Source organism: Enhydra lutris, unplaced genomic scaffold (assembly GCF_002288905.1).
Source record: "Enhydra lutris kenyoni isolate GAN:26980312 unplaced genomic scaffold, ASM228890v2 scaffoldscaffold12, whole genome shotgun sequence".
In the NCBI taxonomy this organism is placed as follows: Eukaryota; Metazoa; Chordata; class Mammalia; order Carnivora; family Mustelidae; genus Enhydra; species Enhydra lutris.
Window position 1 is genome coordinate 20738211 of NW_019154096.1, and position 16558 is coordinate 20754768.

Genomic DNA, 16558 nt, shown 5'->3' on the forward strand with positions numbered 1-16558 from the left:
TCTTGGATACAGATGACTCTTAGTTCCCTGGCAACAGCATGGCATTGATTTCTTTTTTTTTTTTTTTTTGGTAATATTATGCTTTGTTGTATCTCTCTTAACATTCAACACACCCAGTGTCCCTTATAGCCTGATATTACTCCTGTTGTAATCTTCAACCCAAGGAAACAACACAGAGTTTCTTTCACTCTCAGCTATAGCTTAAAAATGGATCAGTGCAGGAACCTTACTAAAAGGTCACCATCCGCAAATAAACCCATGGAAAAAAATCCTATTCAAAAGGTTTTACACGTAGGAGAAAATTAATTTGGCTCAGCCAATCATATTGGCTCTCCACAAATTTTTCTGGAGAATGTGAAGAGAGGCTAATCAGAAAAGTGAATGTTGCCTACCTGAGGAACTAACAGAAAGCTTATAAATGTGAATCCATTCATAAGTGATGATGGTTATGGCAATGATAACAGTATTCATGGTAATGAGTACCATGATGGTGGTCACTTAAGTTTTATCACTTAACTGTGCGTTGTTTCTTACTCATATTAACTCATAAGCTTCATAATAATCATTTTAAAAAATAAGCAAACTAAGGGACACCTGGGTGGCTCAGGTAGTTAAGCTTCTGTCTTCTGCTCAGGTCATGATCTCAGGGTCCTGGCATCAAGTCCCACATTAGGCTCTTTGCTCAGTGGGGAACCCGCTTCTCCCTTTGCCTGTCACTTGCTCTTCTTGTGCTCTCTCAATCTCTCTGACAAATAAATAAACAAAATCTATTTAAAAAATAAGCAAACATACATAGGAGTTAAGTCACTTGCTGAATGTCAACAGCTATAAGTGTCAGAATCAAAATTCAGACGTGGGAGTTTGATTCAAAAAATTGTGCTCTCTTTCTTTCCATTATCTTAGAATCCGAAAGAGAGAAACATGTCCAGGTATGACTTACTTTTTTGAGATTTTTTTTTTTGAAGTAAGCTCTACACCCAATGTGGGCTCAAACTTACAACCCCAAGATTAAGAGTCACATGCTCTACTGACTGAGCCAGCCAGGAGCCCCCAAGGATGACTTTTTAAAGTATTTTTTTCTCTAGGCCCATCCATGTTGTTGAAATTGGGAAGGTTTTATTCTTTTTTAATGGCTGAATAATATTCTATTGTATATACATACCATATCTTCTTTATTCATTCATCTATAGATGTACATTTGGGTTACTTCCATATCTTGGCTATTATAAATAATACTGCAATAAATAAAGGGGTGCATACAATGCTAAGTGAAGTAAGTCAGTCAGAGAAAGGCAAATAGCATATGAATTCATTCATGAATGAATGTGTTAAGAAAGAAAACAAATGAATATACCAAACAAAAAGACAGACAAAACTACAGACTCTTAAATACAGAGAACAAATTGATGGTTGCCAGAGGGCAGGTGGTAATGTGAAATAGATAAAAGGAATTAAGAGTCCTCTTATTTTGATGAGCTCTGAGAAATGTACAGAACCACTGAATCATTATTTTGTACATTTGAAACTAATAAAATACTGTATGCTATATGTTGTATATATACACTGTATTATGCTAATTACACTTGAATAAAAAATTTAAAAATAAATTAAAAATGAAAAAAATATTAAAAAGCTTTATTCTTTAAAAGTACATGAGCTTTATAGAGCTGATAACTCCAATCTGAGGGAAATTTTTATGTTCTATATCCATTCATATTTACACGGGATTTTAGCCAAGCCTTAGATATATATAGTATTATAGTCTATGCAACTCATTATAAGAAATACATGTTCACATTTCTAAAAATTAAACATATATTAATAATCACTCACTGATTAAAAGTACGTATATATAGAAACCTAGATTTAGACTATGGTACTTTCAGTATACGAGGTAATTTTTAGAATATCAAAGGATTTTTTTTTTTTAAAACAATACTTTTTTTGAGCTCCTTTTTCTACTACCTTAGCCATTACGTGATACACATTGTCCTTAACAGGAAAAGAAGTAAGTATGTGTTTCATATCTCACCGGAGACTAATGATTCAAAATTACTTAATCTATATATGTTATGTTTTCAACATTATAAGAAATAGAAATTTTTCAATGAGAATAATTCAGAGAATGGGAAAAAAGGGCAGCACATGGAAGTCAGATGTCCATCATAAACACCTCTAAACTGAACAAGGCAAAAAATCATTTAAACACTTTAGCCTCAGAAAAATTTTCTAAATGACTATTGACTGGGCAATTCTTTACTAAAACATTATTTTCAAAAAATTATAATTATCCCACTTATTTGTAGGGAAGTTATTTACTGGTTAGATATGAATGTTATATCTAAAACAACTCCCCTCCCCCCAAATTTTCTGTGCATGTTCCTTTTCCCAAAGCACATTTATGGTCAACATGATTCATTCATTTATGTACTCAGTAAATATTTATGACCTATTTTACTATGTGCCCAATGCTGTTTTAGTATGGGGAATACATCAAAGGGGAAAAAACAGATAAAAATCATTGCCTTCATTGAATTCACTATCTAGTAGATGACAAAACAAACAAACATGTAGCATGTCAGACAGTGAAAGGAAGTACTATGGAGAAAAATAAAAAAGGGAAGTGAAGAGGTTTATATGTGGGTTGGGAATGGTGGTGTAGTTTTTGTGGGTTTTTTTGTTTTGTTTTTCTTTTAGGATTTTATTTATTTACTTGAGAGAGAGGGTATGAGAGAGAACATAAGTGGGCAGGGCAGAGGGAGAGGGACAAGTAGACACCCTATTGAGCAGAGAGCCTCACAGCGGGGCCTGAGCTGAAGGCAGATGCCTAACCAACTGAGCAATCCAGGTGTCCCTGGTGTTGTAGTTTTAAAGAGGAAAATTAGTGGTGACTCTCCAAAAAAAGCTGATATTTGAAAGAACAAGTGTGTCAGAAAAAAGAAGATTTCAGGGGGATGAGGCCTGAAAGTAGGAGGAAACAAGATTTAAAGCTAAAATATCAATTTCTTTGAGAGAAAAAGAAATTGTCACTATGTAACATATAAAACTTCAATGTAAATTAAGAAGGTTAAAATTGTAATATAAAGTTATGCATCTGAGGTGAGCTCCACTCTGGTTTATAAATTTCAAAGCTTCCTACCTGACATTTTCTTTGGTTGTCTAATAGACTTTTTAGACAAGACATATCTAAAATTAATTTCTAATTTCTATAATATCCAATCTGCTCAATTCAGTCTCCCCCATATTAAAATAAATGGCAAGTCCCCATTCCCAGTTCTCAAGTCAAAAACTGAGTGTTGTCCTGACTCCTTTCTCTCTCTCATACTCAATATATAAGTCTTCAGCACATTCAGTTAAGTCACCATCCCATATATGCTTTATCAATAGTTCTCAACTTCTCCATTTCTAAAACCTTTAGGTTCAGCCTCCATGATTTCTCACCTGTGTAATAGAAGAGCAATGACTTTCTAAATTCCTGCTTCCTCCTGTACCACTTCTCAGACTATTTTCAACACAGCATTCAGAATGACCCCTTTAAAGTATAAGTCGTATCATGTCACTCTCTGGCTTAAAGCTCTCTGATAACTTCCCATCCAAATAGCTTACAATGGTTTATGTTCCCTACAAGATCAGCCCTCCTTTTCAGCTTCAGATTTCCTCTTGCCTTACTAACACTTGCCTCCGAGGCTTTTCTACTTGCTATTTCCTCTGCTGTGAATTCATCGACAAGTAGAATATAGTCTATTTAAAGCTTGGAGAAACGTTTGTTTCGCTAACGAGCAAGTGAATCACATATAAATATCACAATATATCACTTAAATTCGTGCTCCAGTGGCCTTATAAATAACTTCATACCTAAATTTTTGGGTTATCCAACAATGTTAAAAAAATAGGTTATATACACTTATAAATGCCAAGGTTCTATTCTATAATTAAATAAAAGAATAAAGAGATTTGGCCTTAAATTACAGCAATTGAAATTACTGTAAAAAGATATAATACTGGATATACTTTTTTATTTTTTTATTTTATTTTATTTATTTAATTTTTTTTAAGTAAGCTCTATGCCCAATATGGGGCTTGAACTCAGGACCCTGAGATGAGGAATTTCATGTTCTACCAACTGAGTCAGCCAAGTGTTCCAATACTGGATATACTTACTTTCTCTTCTCACTCTAAAATATATAACCTTAATGGTGACAAGAACAATATATTGGGTAGAACTGTAATAAAATAGATATCTTTTAAGTATTTTTAATCAGAATTTGTATTTGAGATTATTTTTAAAGAAAAAGAAGATAACTGAATGAAAACAAAGAGACAAATATACCAGGTATTTAAGATTAGTTACTAGACACTAATTTTAACTCAGAATTTCCCAGAAACCAAGGCATGGTGGAAATGTATATATTGCAATATAATTCCATTGTCTGATAAATGGGAGTATGTTTAGATATTTGGTAACAGCGTTTCCCAGATTGAAATCTCAAGAAGTATTTATGAAAAGAACTCTAATATAAGAATTTTAGGATAAATAATGTGCAATGTTTTAAACTTTAGTTTCCTCCGATTTTTATACACTGACATCTACAATCAATGGAATGAACCTAAATTTCAATTTGAGTGAAGAATTTGAATTAAAAAGAGGTGACACTATTCAGCTACACTACTTCACAGTAGATAGAGCATGGTGACCTTAGTATGTAAAAATCTGAAAGGAATGAGTAAACGCCTTTCGACAGTCTCTTCAGCAGAAGTTTTTGTATCATTAAATCAAAGAGTCTGTGCAAAGAAAACATCATGGAAATAAAGGGAGTTGGGCTCATCTTGAAGAACTTTTGTGTTTGGAGGGAATAAAAAAAAAAACAAAAGGTAGGCAATTCAGACAAGAGACAGATCATGGACATAGCCTCAGGGATAGCCCTAATGTTCAGGAACACAAGAGTCATTTCAACAAATAAAAAGCAGTTTTTGAATCTGTATACTTTATACATCCAGGAATACGGGGGCATTGCAAAGGACTTTGCCAAAAGAAACAGAACAATTAATATTTATATTAGCAGGGACTGGGTAGTAGAGAGCCAATGAAAATTTCAGAGTTGTGACCTAGCAATTTATAGTAAGGTTTATCTAGCACAAGTAGGTACAACTGTTGAAAGGAAGAAAGAGCAAGAAAGAAATTAATGTAATCCCCTAGGTTCAATATATTGAGGAACAGTACACTTTTGAGACAAGATGTCTTAAAAAAGGAAGGTTCTCCTCATCGTCTCTCATAGATCTCTACTAGGCAGTGGGTGATATTCTGTAAACATAGGACTAAAAGAGAGAAAATTCATGTTCTCTGCACCAATGAGGTTTAGTGAGGTTTAATGAGTGGAGAAGAAATGCCCTTATGGGGTCCCTGGGTGGCTCAGTCGGTTAAGTGACTGCCTTCAGCTCAGGTCATGGTCCCGGAGTCCTGGGATCAAGTCCCACATCAGGCTCCCAGCTCCATGGGAAATCTGCTTCTCCCTCCGACCTCCCCTCTCATGTGCTCTCACTCTCTCAAATAAATAAAATCTTAAAAAAAAAAAAAAAAGAAAGAGAAGAAAAGAAGAGAAAAGAAAAGAAAAGAAAGAAAAAAAAGAAATGCCCTTATGTAAGAAATTATGCATGCACAGTGAATGTCATGTTATGGGAATCTCCACGTGCTACATTCAGATCCAGGCCTGAATGTTGGAAGGAAACTACACTCTAATCTGTAACAGTGAAGTTGAGGCTAATCTGGAATCCTAATGATGAGCAGGTATTCTTGGTGAAGAGGAGGATGGTGAGGTGAGGGAATTGTGCGCCTCAGAGAGGGATATGAGGGAGAGCCTGGTGCATATAGGAAGGGAGACATCTGTACAATGGAAAGTGTGAAATAAGAGGCAGAAGAGAGAAACAGGAAGCAGAACCTGGTTCTCTTACACAGGGCATTGAAGGACCAAATTTCATGCCAAGGACAAGGGAGACACTGAGACCTTGAGGAGATTTTATGCATAGTGACAGATGACAGATTTGCACTTTTGAAATACCATCTTAAGTTCAAGTGAGAGAATGAAAGTTTACTAAAGGCAGAAGATAATTTAGGAGTCTGCTAAAGAAAATCTAGGTGAGAGATGATAGGACCTGACCTAAGATAGTAACCAAGATGGCCTTAATGTTCTCCTCAGCTTGACTAAATTTTAGACAGGCTTCTTTCTGACTCTAGGTCTCTGACCTTTTCTTTTTTTTATAGTATATAGTTTACAAAAGTTTTTGTAAATTCTTTCTTTGCCCCTTTAAGATGTAAATATTTCTAAATATTTCTCAACAGCTTTACAAACAAGGAATGTCTTTCTCAAGAACTAAGAGGCTGGGGCACCTGGGTGGCTCAGCAGGTTAAAGCCTCTGCCTTCGGCTCGGGTCATGGTCTCGGGGTCCTGGGATCGAGCCCCGCATCGGGCTCTCTGCTCAGCAGGGAGCCTGCTTCCCTCCTCTCTCTCTGCCTGCCTCTCTGTCTACTTGTGATCTCTCCTCTGTCAAATACATAAATTAAAAAAAAAAAAAAAAAAAAAAGAACTAAGAAGCTGTCCCTTTGACATGCCATCATCAAAGAACATAAAGCCTCTACCTCCTAGGCTCAGTGGGAGGGCGGGAACCTAAATTTAGCAGCATCTTGCTCCAAGTTATAAAAGCACCTCCTGTCATGAAGATAGAGAAATTTCACTTTTCCTTTGGGCAAAGCCAATTAGTGAAAACAGACAGCATACAATCTCCCTTATCCCATCTCTGAAAAATTTTCAGCCCTTTGTTCTAGGAGAGTCAAATGCAAAGTTCTGGTCTCTTACCCCTAGTGCAATAGCCTTGAATAAATGCTTCCCTTCCTGTTCAACTTTGTCCAGTGCAACATTTTCTTTCAAGGTAGTGATAGTGGAGGTGGTGAAAAAAATAGAAAAGTTCAGAAAATATTTAGAAGATAGTAAAGCTGGAACATGTTGTATGCCTAGCTATGGAGGGAAGTAAAAAATCATTCCCAGGTTCAGATGTGTTCTGTGAAATGTACAGAATTGTTATCAGGAATATACAGTAGATTTGTAGGGTAAGGTGATGCACTCAGGCTTGGAAACAGCAAGTGTCACAAGCCATGTGAGGAGAGGAAACTTGCGAGCCTGCCAGTATAAGCAGTCAGAGCTCACGACACAGTATGTGGCTACATTCGCTTGTCTATGTAAGACATCTGAAATCTTGGGATGTATGAGAGTGTTCAGGAAAACTGGGAAGAATTGGAGGACTAGAGAGCTTAGATCAGAGCTCCCGTGAAACCCTGACACTTGAGAAGTAAACAGAGAAAGAGGAAACCATGAAGCACTGAGAACGATCAGCCAGAAAGATAGGAAAGCAGAGTTATTGCCAAGTACACAATAGAAATTAAAGAAACTGCTGAAGAGAAAATGCATTGCCTAGTATAACACTGCTTGAATAATGTAAATTCATCGGCTTGTGCAAGCTGCATTTGTCACAGTAACCTAAACAAAATTATATCATGAAAAAGGTAATGAGGTCATGTCTTACCATATTTTGCATGTTAATTCAGTATAAATTGGAGTTACTGAGAGTGTCTTCTGATAATAAACAGGGCCTATTAAAATATTTCTAATTTTTAAAACAAGCTATCCATTCATGGCATTTTTTCTGTCTTCATGGTAGAGAATATCCAGCTGATTCAGCATCATAAAAAGTCACAAGAAGGATGTTCTCCCAATTACCAACATGATGTTAGAGTGTACATGGCTATTTCTTTTTTACCCCAAGAAACATCTCCTGTATTTTAACATTTGACATGCTCCCATTCATTTGCTGCTGTTGACGTTTTGAGGTTGTGTCCAGTAACCTAGGCAACTGTTCTTATTTCTGCCCCAATTTACTCTATGTATAGAACTTACACAGATTCAATGGACTCAAAGATATTCCTTAAGGCAGAACAGACTTACAAAATATATACTCTTAAGGGAAGATAATATTAAAAATATGAGAAATCTTAATCACCAAAGACTACATATTACAATTTCTTGAATTTTGGATCATCAGTAAGTATGACAAATAATATACCTTTAAAAAGGTGGTGTAATTTTATCATGCTGAAGTATGATCTGACTACAATCGAAATTACCAATTTCTAAGTTTTTTGTCTTATTTTTTTTAATGTTATGTCCACTAAACTGAATTTTAGCATTTGGAGATCACACCTTCAAATACTCTCAAATGAAAATCTTGGTCAGCACTGACCTCGGTCAGTAATGTTAAATGAGTTCCCTCTTTCATTCCTCATCTACAAGACGCTATCATCAAAGTTTAAATTGTGTGAGACTGAACAAAATCGTCTACTTAGTTTTGAGAACTATTGGCTTTCAAGCTATATTGGCTGAAGGAAGAACCGTTAGAACATAAGTTCTTCTTAGGAGTAGAAAAATAAAAGGAAATTTTATTTTTTAAAATTTTAATTCCAGTATAGTTAACATACAGTGTTATATACTACTTTATATACTACTTTCAGGTGTGCGATATAATGATTCAACAATTCTATACATTACTCAGTGCACATAATGATGACTGTACTCTTAATACCCTTCACCTATTTCACCCATCCCCCACTGACCTTCCCTGTGGTAACCCTCAGTTTGTTCTCTATAGTTAAGAGTCTGGGTTTGGTTTTGTTTTAGGTTTGCTTCTTCTTTTAATTTTTTCATTTATCTTGTTTCTGAAATTCTATATATAAGTGAAATCATATGGTATTTGTCTTTCTCTGACTGACTTATTTCACTTAGCATTCTCTCTCTAGATACCTTAGATCCATTCACATTGTTGTAATTATAAGATTTCCCTGAATACAAGGTGACTTCAAATGACTGCTTGAAAAACTGATTCTAACATGCAGCCTATAAAAGTCAGGATGAGTGACTTTTTCTTCTTCTTCTTTTTTTTTTTTCGAGTATGTACCATAAACTTTGGAAATTAAGCCCTGTGTAACTTGATGAAAGTAAGTGAAGACTGAGAGAAATAGAAACTAATGGATCATCACAGTACCAACATTCCACAAAGAAGAAAAACTCCCAGGGCAGGGCCAGGCATCCAATAAAGAAATTACAAACTTGACAATTACTGGGTCAAATTTTCTGTTTTATCTCACTATCAAGAGTTGGTTTTTGTGATCACTATTTCAGTTCTACATTATATATGTGAATTAGATATATATAAAGTGCCAGCATCATTAAAAATCACATTACTGTCATCTTCCTTCTAATCTCTTGCAGCTGTTTCTGATAAGCCCTCCTCCTGGGGGGGGGGGAAATGCTTCAAAAGACTTTGTAATAGAATTTCCAGCATGTCAAAATGTTTAGCACCACAAAACCAAAAAACCAAAGGAATCTCATTCTAGAAGACTGAGACTTGTATTTACAAATCTTCTTGAGCTACTCAAAAGGAAGTCAAAGTATAACACCAATACACAATTCTACACTTCTACTCATTTTTTTTTTTTTTAATAAAAATCAAAATTGAGGGCACCTGGGTGGCTCAGTCAGTTGAGCATCTGCCTCAGCTTGGGTCATGATCCCAGGGTCCTGGGATGGAGTCTGGCATTGGGCTCCCTGTTCTGTGGGGAGCCTGCTGCTCCCTCTGCCCCTCCCACTGTCTGTGCTCTCTCTCAATCTCTCTCACAAAAATAAGTCAAAAGATCTCACAAAAATAAATAAGTAAATATAAATAATAGATAATAAATAATAAAAATAATAGATAAACAGATCTCACAAAAAATAAATACGTAAAATCTTTGAAAAAATTTAAAATTGATTGAAGATTTCACATGTGCCAAGAACTGAACTGAAACTTTTCATTTATCTCATCTTTAAGAATGACTATAAAATAGATACTAATATGATCATCACAATTTTACGGATTAGAAAACAGTTTGAAATGTACACTAACTTTTTGGAGATCATATGGATAGTAATAGGTGGAAACCAGATTTGAATCAAGGCTTATCTGACACCCAAGTTTATACATCTCTGCATTATAAGCCAATGCTAGCAAAGGCAAATCACTTGCTCACCCATTCCACTCACAAAACTCTTTCAATCTATTTTATTGCTTGTTTTGTTGTTGTTGTTGTTATTGTTTTTAAGTTCATGCCCAGCATGGGGCCCCACATGGGGCTTGAACTCACAACCCTGGGATCAAGTCAGATAGTTAATGGACTGGACCACCCAGGTGCCCCATATTCTCTTAAGTCTTCCTAAAACCCCAGGTAGGCATGAAAAACATACTTGGAGCCACCACTCTGAGGATACTTTATTTCCTGAGAGTCTCTTGTCCCTGTTGCTCCTCCTGCAGACAATAAATAATTGAGACAATAAATAAATGAGGGAGGAAATCTAGAAATTGGAATGTTCCCTCTATTGAAGTATCACAGAGACCAACTGGATAAGAGACTGAGGAGTAACTGCCTCACTTGTCTAAACTCTGTGCTTGGAGGCCCAGGATTGTTGTCCTACAAGGTCTGCCACTATCTGACTCTATCTGATTAATATTCGACTTCATCAAGGTAAAGTGATCCACTGGGGAGAGACTGACAAGGTCTGGGCATCATTAAGTAGTTTTTAAATTGTAAACAATAAAATGATTTTGTTATTGATGGAAGATTGTAGCATTGAGACATTTTGAAACTTGTGAGGCTTAAACAAGTCTGATACTTAAGGTTTATGGTTTTCAGTTTCAGGAATCATTTTTCTAGTAGAGAAACGATAATACCAACTCCATAATACTGGCTGTAACAATAGGAGGGTAATGAGATCTTAAGGAATGGTGAGATTCTACCCCAGTTTACAAGTGTGTTATACTGGACAGAGTGTGGTTCATGCCAGAAGACCTGGGATTTGGTTCCAGTCTACATGATTTGCATAAAGTACTGAAATCCTTTGAGTTAAATTCCCTAATTAGTATAATCAAGGGAAAAAGAAAAATTCCACAGCTTTTGTTAAGTAAGCACCAATTTGGAAATATTCTGTAAGCTATAAAGTGTTAAATGATAACTGACACTGTTTTGTTTAAATAGAAAATATGAGTTAGCATGTATTTAGTATAATCTTTTAGAAAGCTTTTAGGACTTACCAAAAAGTCTTATTACCAGTAGGTTTAGAAATTTGATGATCTTAACAGGAATCTATTTTCATGTCTCTTTCAAATTTGAGTTTTTCAGATAAAAGATTTCTATTTTATCCTTGCTAAGAGCATGATCAGAATAAACAATGAGATCTTTAAAGAATGTTTTGTAAATCTATAACAAAATCACACTCCTGTATCACTGCAGAATGCCTGATTACTGAATACAACCACAGTACTGGTCTAGTGAGTATTCATGTTTAATAATTAAGATAATCACTAATTTCCAGTGCTGTTCCTCTGCTACTTCATAAGGCATGCACTATTGGTCTTTTAGTATTTCGCTCCGATTGACTGTGGACTCTGAATCATTATTTGTTGGTTACAGACTGTACAATGCCCAGTGGCATTTGCTACTGATGGCAGCAATAACAGATGATGTTGAGCCAGAGCTACTGGGAGTGAAATGCAAAAAATAAAATGATAATAAATAACTGTCACCCCATGACTAAACAGTGCCTGAAATTAGTTCTATGGCGTGTTCCATACAGCAGAGTCTGCATAAGCCAAGAACCAAAAAGGCATTTAGCAGCAAACCAAAAGGAACCCAAGCACATGTCTTGTTCAGTGACCAGAAATTCCTCATTGAGCATGGCATGAGTATTCAAAAAATTCTCAACAGATTCCATTTCAAAATCTTATGGTATCTTCTCAACCTGATGGTATCTGGGAAATGTGTCAAAAGACAGACAGAGCTCAATGTATGGAAACTTCGGGAATGCTGGATAGAACTCAGAGATAAAGTCTCAAATGGATATGAGACTGAACATAGAAAGATAAGTATAGAGGTACAATGATAGAGAATATGGGGTCTGTTAGGGGTGCCAGATGCCTGAGAGAAATCATAAAACCTGTCAACATGAACATTTTGCTCAGGTGGTTTGGGCGGGGGACAGTCTGAGCTGTCCTGCCATGAGCACAGATTCTGTAGGAATAAACTCACAAATTAGGTTTTCAATAAGAGGTTGTTATTTGAGTTAAATTGACCATGCTATATAATAATTACTCTTTAAATTTTAAAAGGAAGTTTGTATCCTCCCTCCAGTTCTCAGACCATTACAGCATCCTTTCATTCCACTGATGGTGAATCAAGTTTATTGTGGTGGTGGTGGTTTGTTTGCTTGTTAGTAAAAGATTCATTCCACTTATTCTATATTTTGAGTGAGTTGACATGTGGTAATCACCCAGGTTCTTTGTCTGAAAACATAACCCACTTACTAGATAAGTTATATAAATCTGCGCCTCAGTGATCTTATTAGTAAAACCAGGATAATGTATCAGTATATCAAAGTTAATGTGATAATTAAGTAGTTTATATACCGTGACTATCTTTTCTTGTTTTCCCTCAAAAGCAGAGCCTAAGAATGGAAAGTAGCAGATTCTGGGATGAAATCTTGGGGAATAGAACTAGGAGCCTGGGAAGACTGGATCAGGAAAGAAAAAAACAAAAACAAAAACAAAAACAAACAAACAAAAAGGAGAACAAATCCAAAGGTATATTATCAAACTGTTTGCTGTGGTGGGAGGTGTGCCTTGATCCCCCTGGGAATCCTTTGGAGACCTTTGCAAAATGCAAAATGGTCCATCCAGGGAAAATAAGAATATTCATCAACGTTGCTCTGTGGAGTGTTAATGCTTCACATAGATTGTGTATGTATTAGAATATCTGATCAGCTTCCTGAGGGATTCTACACAGCCATTTCAGAGAAGCCTCAAGGCAGGAAGTGAAGAAAATCTAAACTACTTGGAATTTATGCAGGGAGATTTACTAGAGCTCAGAGTGGCCAGGTTGAATATAACGTTGCTCCCAGTAGATTTGATGGTTAGGGATCTATCTTGCCAAGAGACTGTAGTGAGGTTATTGCCCAGGGGCATTCCAGATGAACTGGCCTGTCAGGGAACTGTGCACAGTGGAACACAGATCCAGAATACAGAGCAGCTCCAGGGTGATTTCTACACAGTTAGAAACAGCAGCTTCTATGAAAGATTCTTAAGATCTAGGACTATCGAGATCATCAACTTCTTAACCTACAATAGTCAGGTTGCCATCTAGCTAGCTGGCCTGTAACCTCAGCCAAGAACAAAAACACAATCAAAATAGTAGTAAGAAGACGCTTATTTTCTTAGCATATGAATTTTAAGGTTTATAAAATACTTTCATTTGCATTATCTTGAAGTTATCAATAATGCTTGAGAAGGTATGATATTTTTCTCATTTTCTTTTCTTTAAGATTTTATTTATTTATTTGACAGACTGAGATCACAAGTAGGCAGAGAGGCAGGCAGGGGGGTGGGAAGCAGGCTCCCTGCTGGGCAGAGAGCCTGATGCAGGGCTTGATCCCAGGACCTTGAGATCATGACCTGAGCCGAAGGCAGAAGCTTAACCCACTGAGCCACCCAGGTACCCCTATTTTTCTCATTTTCAATGAAGAAATTTGAAGTTTCTAAGACTTAAGGTCTTAACCAAGGCTTTATTGTCTACATGTGACGATCCAGAATGAGAACTATGGTATGTTTATCCTAATCCCAGCATCCTACTAAGGTTACCTTTATTTTAACAAAATTTGCCCTTATCAATTACCTTTTAAGTCCTGACAGCTACCCTCCACCTCCAGTGGCTCAGCCGCAGTGAAGTGAATCACTCACTCACTTACCTGAAAGCATGAGCAAACTATGTTATTAGCAAAATTTATTTCCAATTCCATTGCCATTTGGAAAAATTTCCTTCTTAACAAAGATGCCTACTAGATTAGAAGGAAACTTCTTTCAGATGCCGGGTGCCCCCAGACAGTTCCCAACATGAAGTGGCTTCTGGAGGGCTGGGAATTAACCCAATAACCAGCACGGAATGTAAGCTCAAGAAAACCACCATTTCTAATAAAACACAGGAGTTGTGACTAACATATATCAGTTCTAAGTAATATGAATATTTGAACACGTGGAACTTTCTTAAATTTATCTTTTCCTATCCATCTCCAAATGTAATGTCACTGAATTTAAATAATTAATAGTAGTAATAAGTGAGGATAATTATACTATCCCTATGACAACTACAAAGAATAACTCATGATTATTGAGAACTTACTATGAGCTAAGCAGTGTGTTAAGTGCTCTACTAATTAACTGAGTTATCCCCACAATAGTTCACACATAGAAGTACTCGCAGTATCTTCACTTTACAAATCAGGGAACCAAGTCAGAGAAAAGCTGAATGAGTTTTCCAGGTGACACAGAAAAGAAATGGCTAATTCAGATGTGTTCTAGTCTTAGCCACTATGCTGTATCACCCGACTTTCAGACCCAAGTTCTGTAGTTGGTCTGCGGTTGCATACTGTCGTTGGCTAGCAAGCCAAACTTTCACAGATTCCCAAGCACTGGGTATAAGTAAAGTGAAATACAATGCCACAGAATAATTCAGAAGTCGATTATCATCGTTGGAGGCATGTGTGTGAGTGTGTGCGTGTGTGTGTATGTGTGTGTCTGTGTCTGTGTTGAGGGTAAGAGAAGGCGGCATTGCAGAAAGGAAGAAAAGTATAGGGGTAGTTTCTCAGAAATATATTTTTTCTAGAATTTAGAATTCTAGAAATCTAAAATACTTTAACTTCTTGCTTTCTCTTTTCTACTTTAAACAAATGTGTACACATTTCAATTCCATATTCCCATGACTGGTATAGAGATTAGAAGTGGTATGGAATAATTTACTACCTGACCAGAAATGGTCTCACTGTGAGTTTTCAATGTCAAGGAAGTAATTCCCCTCATGCTACAGACCATGCATTCTGGGATTCTTCCTCCTGGGCTTTGCGAAACTGGCTCCAGATCCCGGAGTCCCTCCTATGAGAGGCTGCCTGATTGACAACAAGAGGGCACAGCCTACAGCTTTCCTCCCAGGGAGCTGACTTACTCTGTCAGTTTTCCCTTCGGTCTGAACGCTGGTGTGACTGCGCACCTCATGTTCCTCTTCCAAGTCAGAAACATCTTCCAGTTCCTCTGGGGTCTATAAAAAGAAAGCAAAGCATTGCTGGTGAGAATGCAAAATGGAAAACAGTCTGGCAGTACCTCCAAAAGAAAGCACAGAGTTACCAATATGACCCAGAAGTTCTACTCCTAGGTATATACTCAAGAGAAATGAAAATATGTGTCCACACAAAAAGTTGTAAAAAGAAATGTTCATAGCCTTGCCAATCGTAATAGCCAAAAAGTGGAAATGGCTGAGACATACGTCTACTGAGGAATAAGCAAAATTATATAGAATAGACTATTATTTGGCTAGAAAAAGCAAGGGGGTACTGATACATGCTGCGACATAGGTGAACCTTGAAGATGTTATGGTAAGTGAAAAGTTAGCCACACAAGTCCACATGTTGTGTGACTCTATTTGTACAAAATGTCTGCAATAGGCAAGTTTGTAGAGACGGAAATTTGACCAGGGGTTCCTAAAGGAGGGGAAGGAGGGAGAGGGCAATGATGGTTTGTGGGCATGCAGTCTCTCTTTGGGAGGCTCACAGTGTCCTGGAATTAGATAGTGGTAATGACCGCATGATCGTGTGTGTATACTAAAATAACCCAGTTTTACACTTTAAGATGGTGAATGTTAGGTATATGAATTATATCCCAATAAATTCTGAAAGAAAAAGAAAGCAAAATAAGCAGGAGGAAGTTTTTCTCTGGGTGAAGAGGGAGTTGGCTAACCATGATGTGGTCATCACATACCAAGGTGTTCACATGTGATAAATGGATGGTGTAATTCTAATTAAAACTATAGGACATGGAAATGGCACCAAAATTACTAAGCATTTAAATTTTCTAGGAAATTAAAGAGTAAATATTTTAACTTCAGTGTCTAAATAGCTAATCTACTTCCATTTCCTTTTTTTTCCACTTTCAGCTTAAACATCTTGTATCTGGGTGGTATCGGGCTCCAGAAGACTTGGCCAAACCTTCCTTCCCCGACCCCTCCACTTCCACTGTGCTGATGGTGATCACACTGGATTGCACACTGCTGCTGAATCAGGCAGCCAGTTGTTGTTTACCCTGTGATCTAAGGACTTGGTCTCCCGGGCTTACTGTCATATCACTACAATGGAATCTCTCCATGTTTTTGAATGGCTGAAGCAAAATTATCAGCGATAGCTAAAAAGAACATTGGATATGAGCAAAACAAAAGAGATCAATGGCAACAGCAAACACTCATTCTCACTGTATCTCTACTGTGCTTCCATTTTCCATATTTCAAACTAATTTTTTTTGTCTTATGCTGTAGTATCCAATCTTAATCTTCACTGAATCTTAAGTATCTAATCTAATCTCACTTAATCTCTTCTCCTTAATCTCATGG

At 36.7% G+C, this 16558-nt stretch overlaps 1 protein-coding gene across 1 annotated transcript in view; it reads right to left on the reverse strand.

Annotated features, from left to right (window-relative positions):
* LOC111144805 (catenin alpha 3) overlaps positions 1–16558 on the reverse strand; it is a 1765227-nt gene that overhangs the window by 166493 nt on the left and 1582176 nt on the right. The window contains exon 14 of the mRNA XM_022499291.1: positions 15125–15217. Within this exon, the coding sequence (XP_022354999.1) occupies positions 15125–15217 (93 nt within the window). The remainder of the gene's footprint in view (positions 1–15124; positions 15218–16558) is intronic.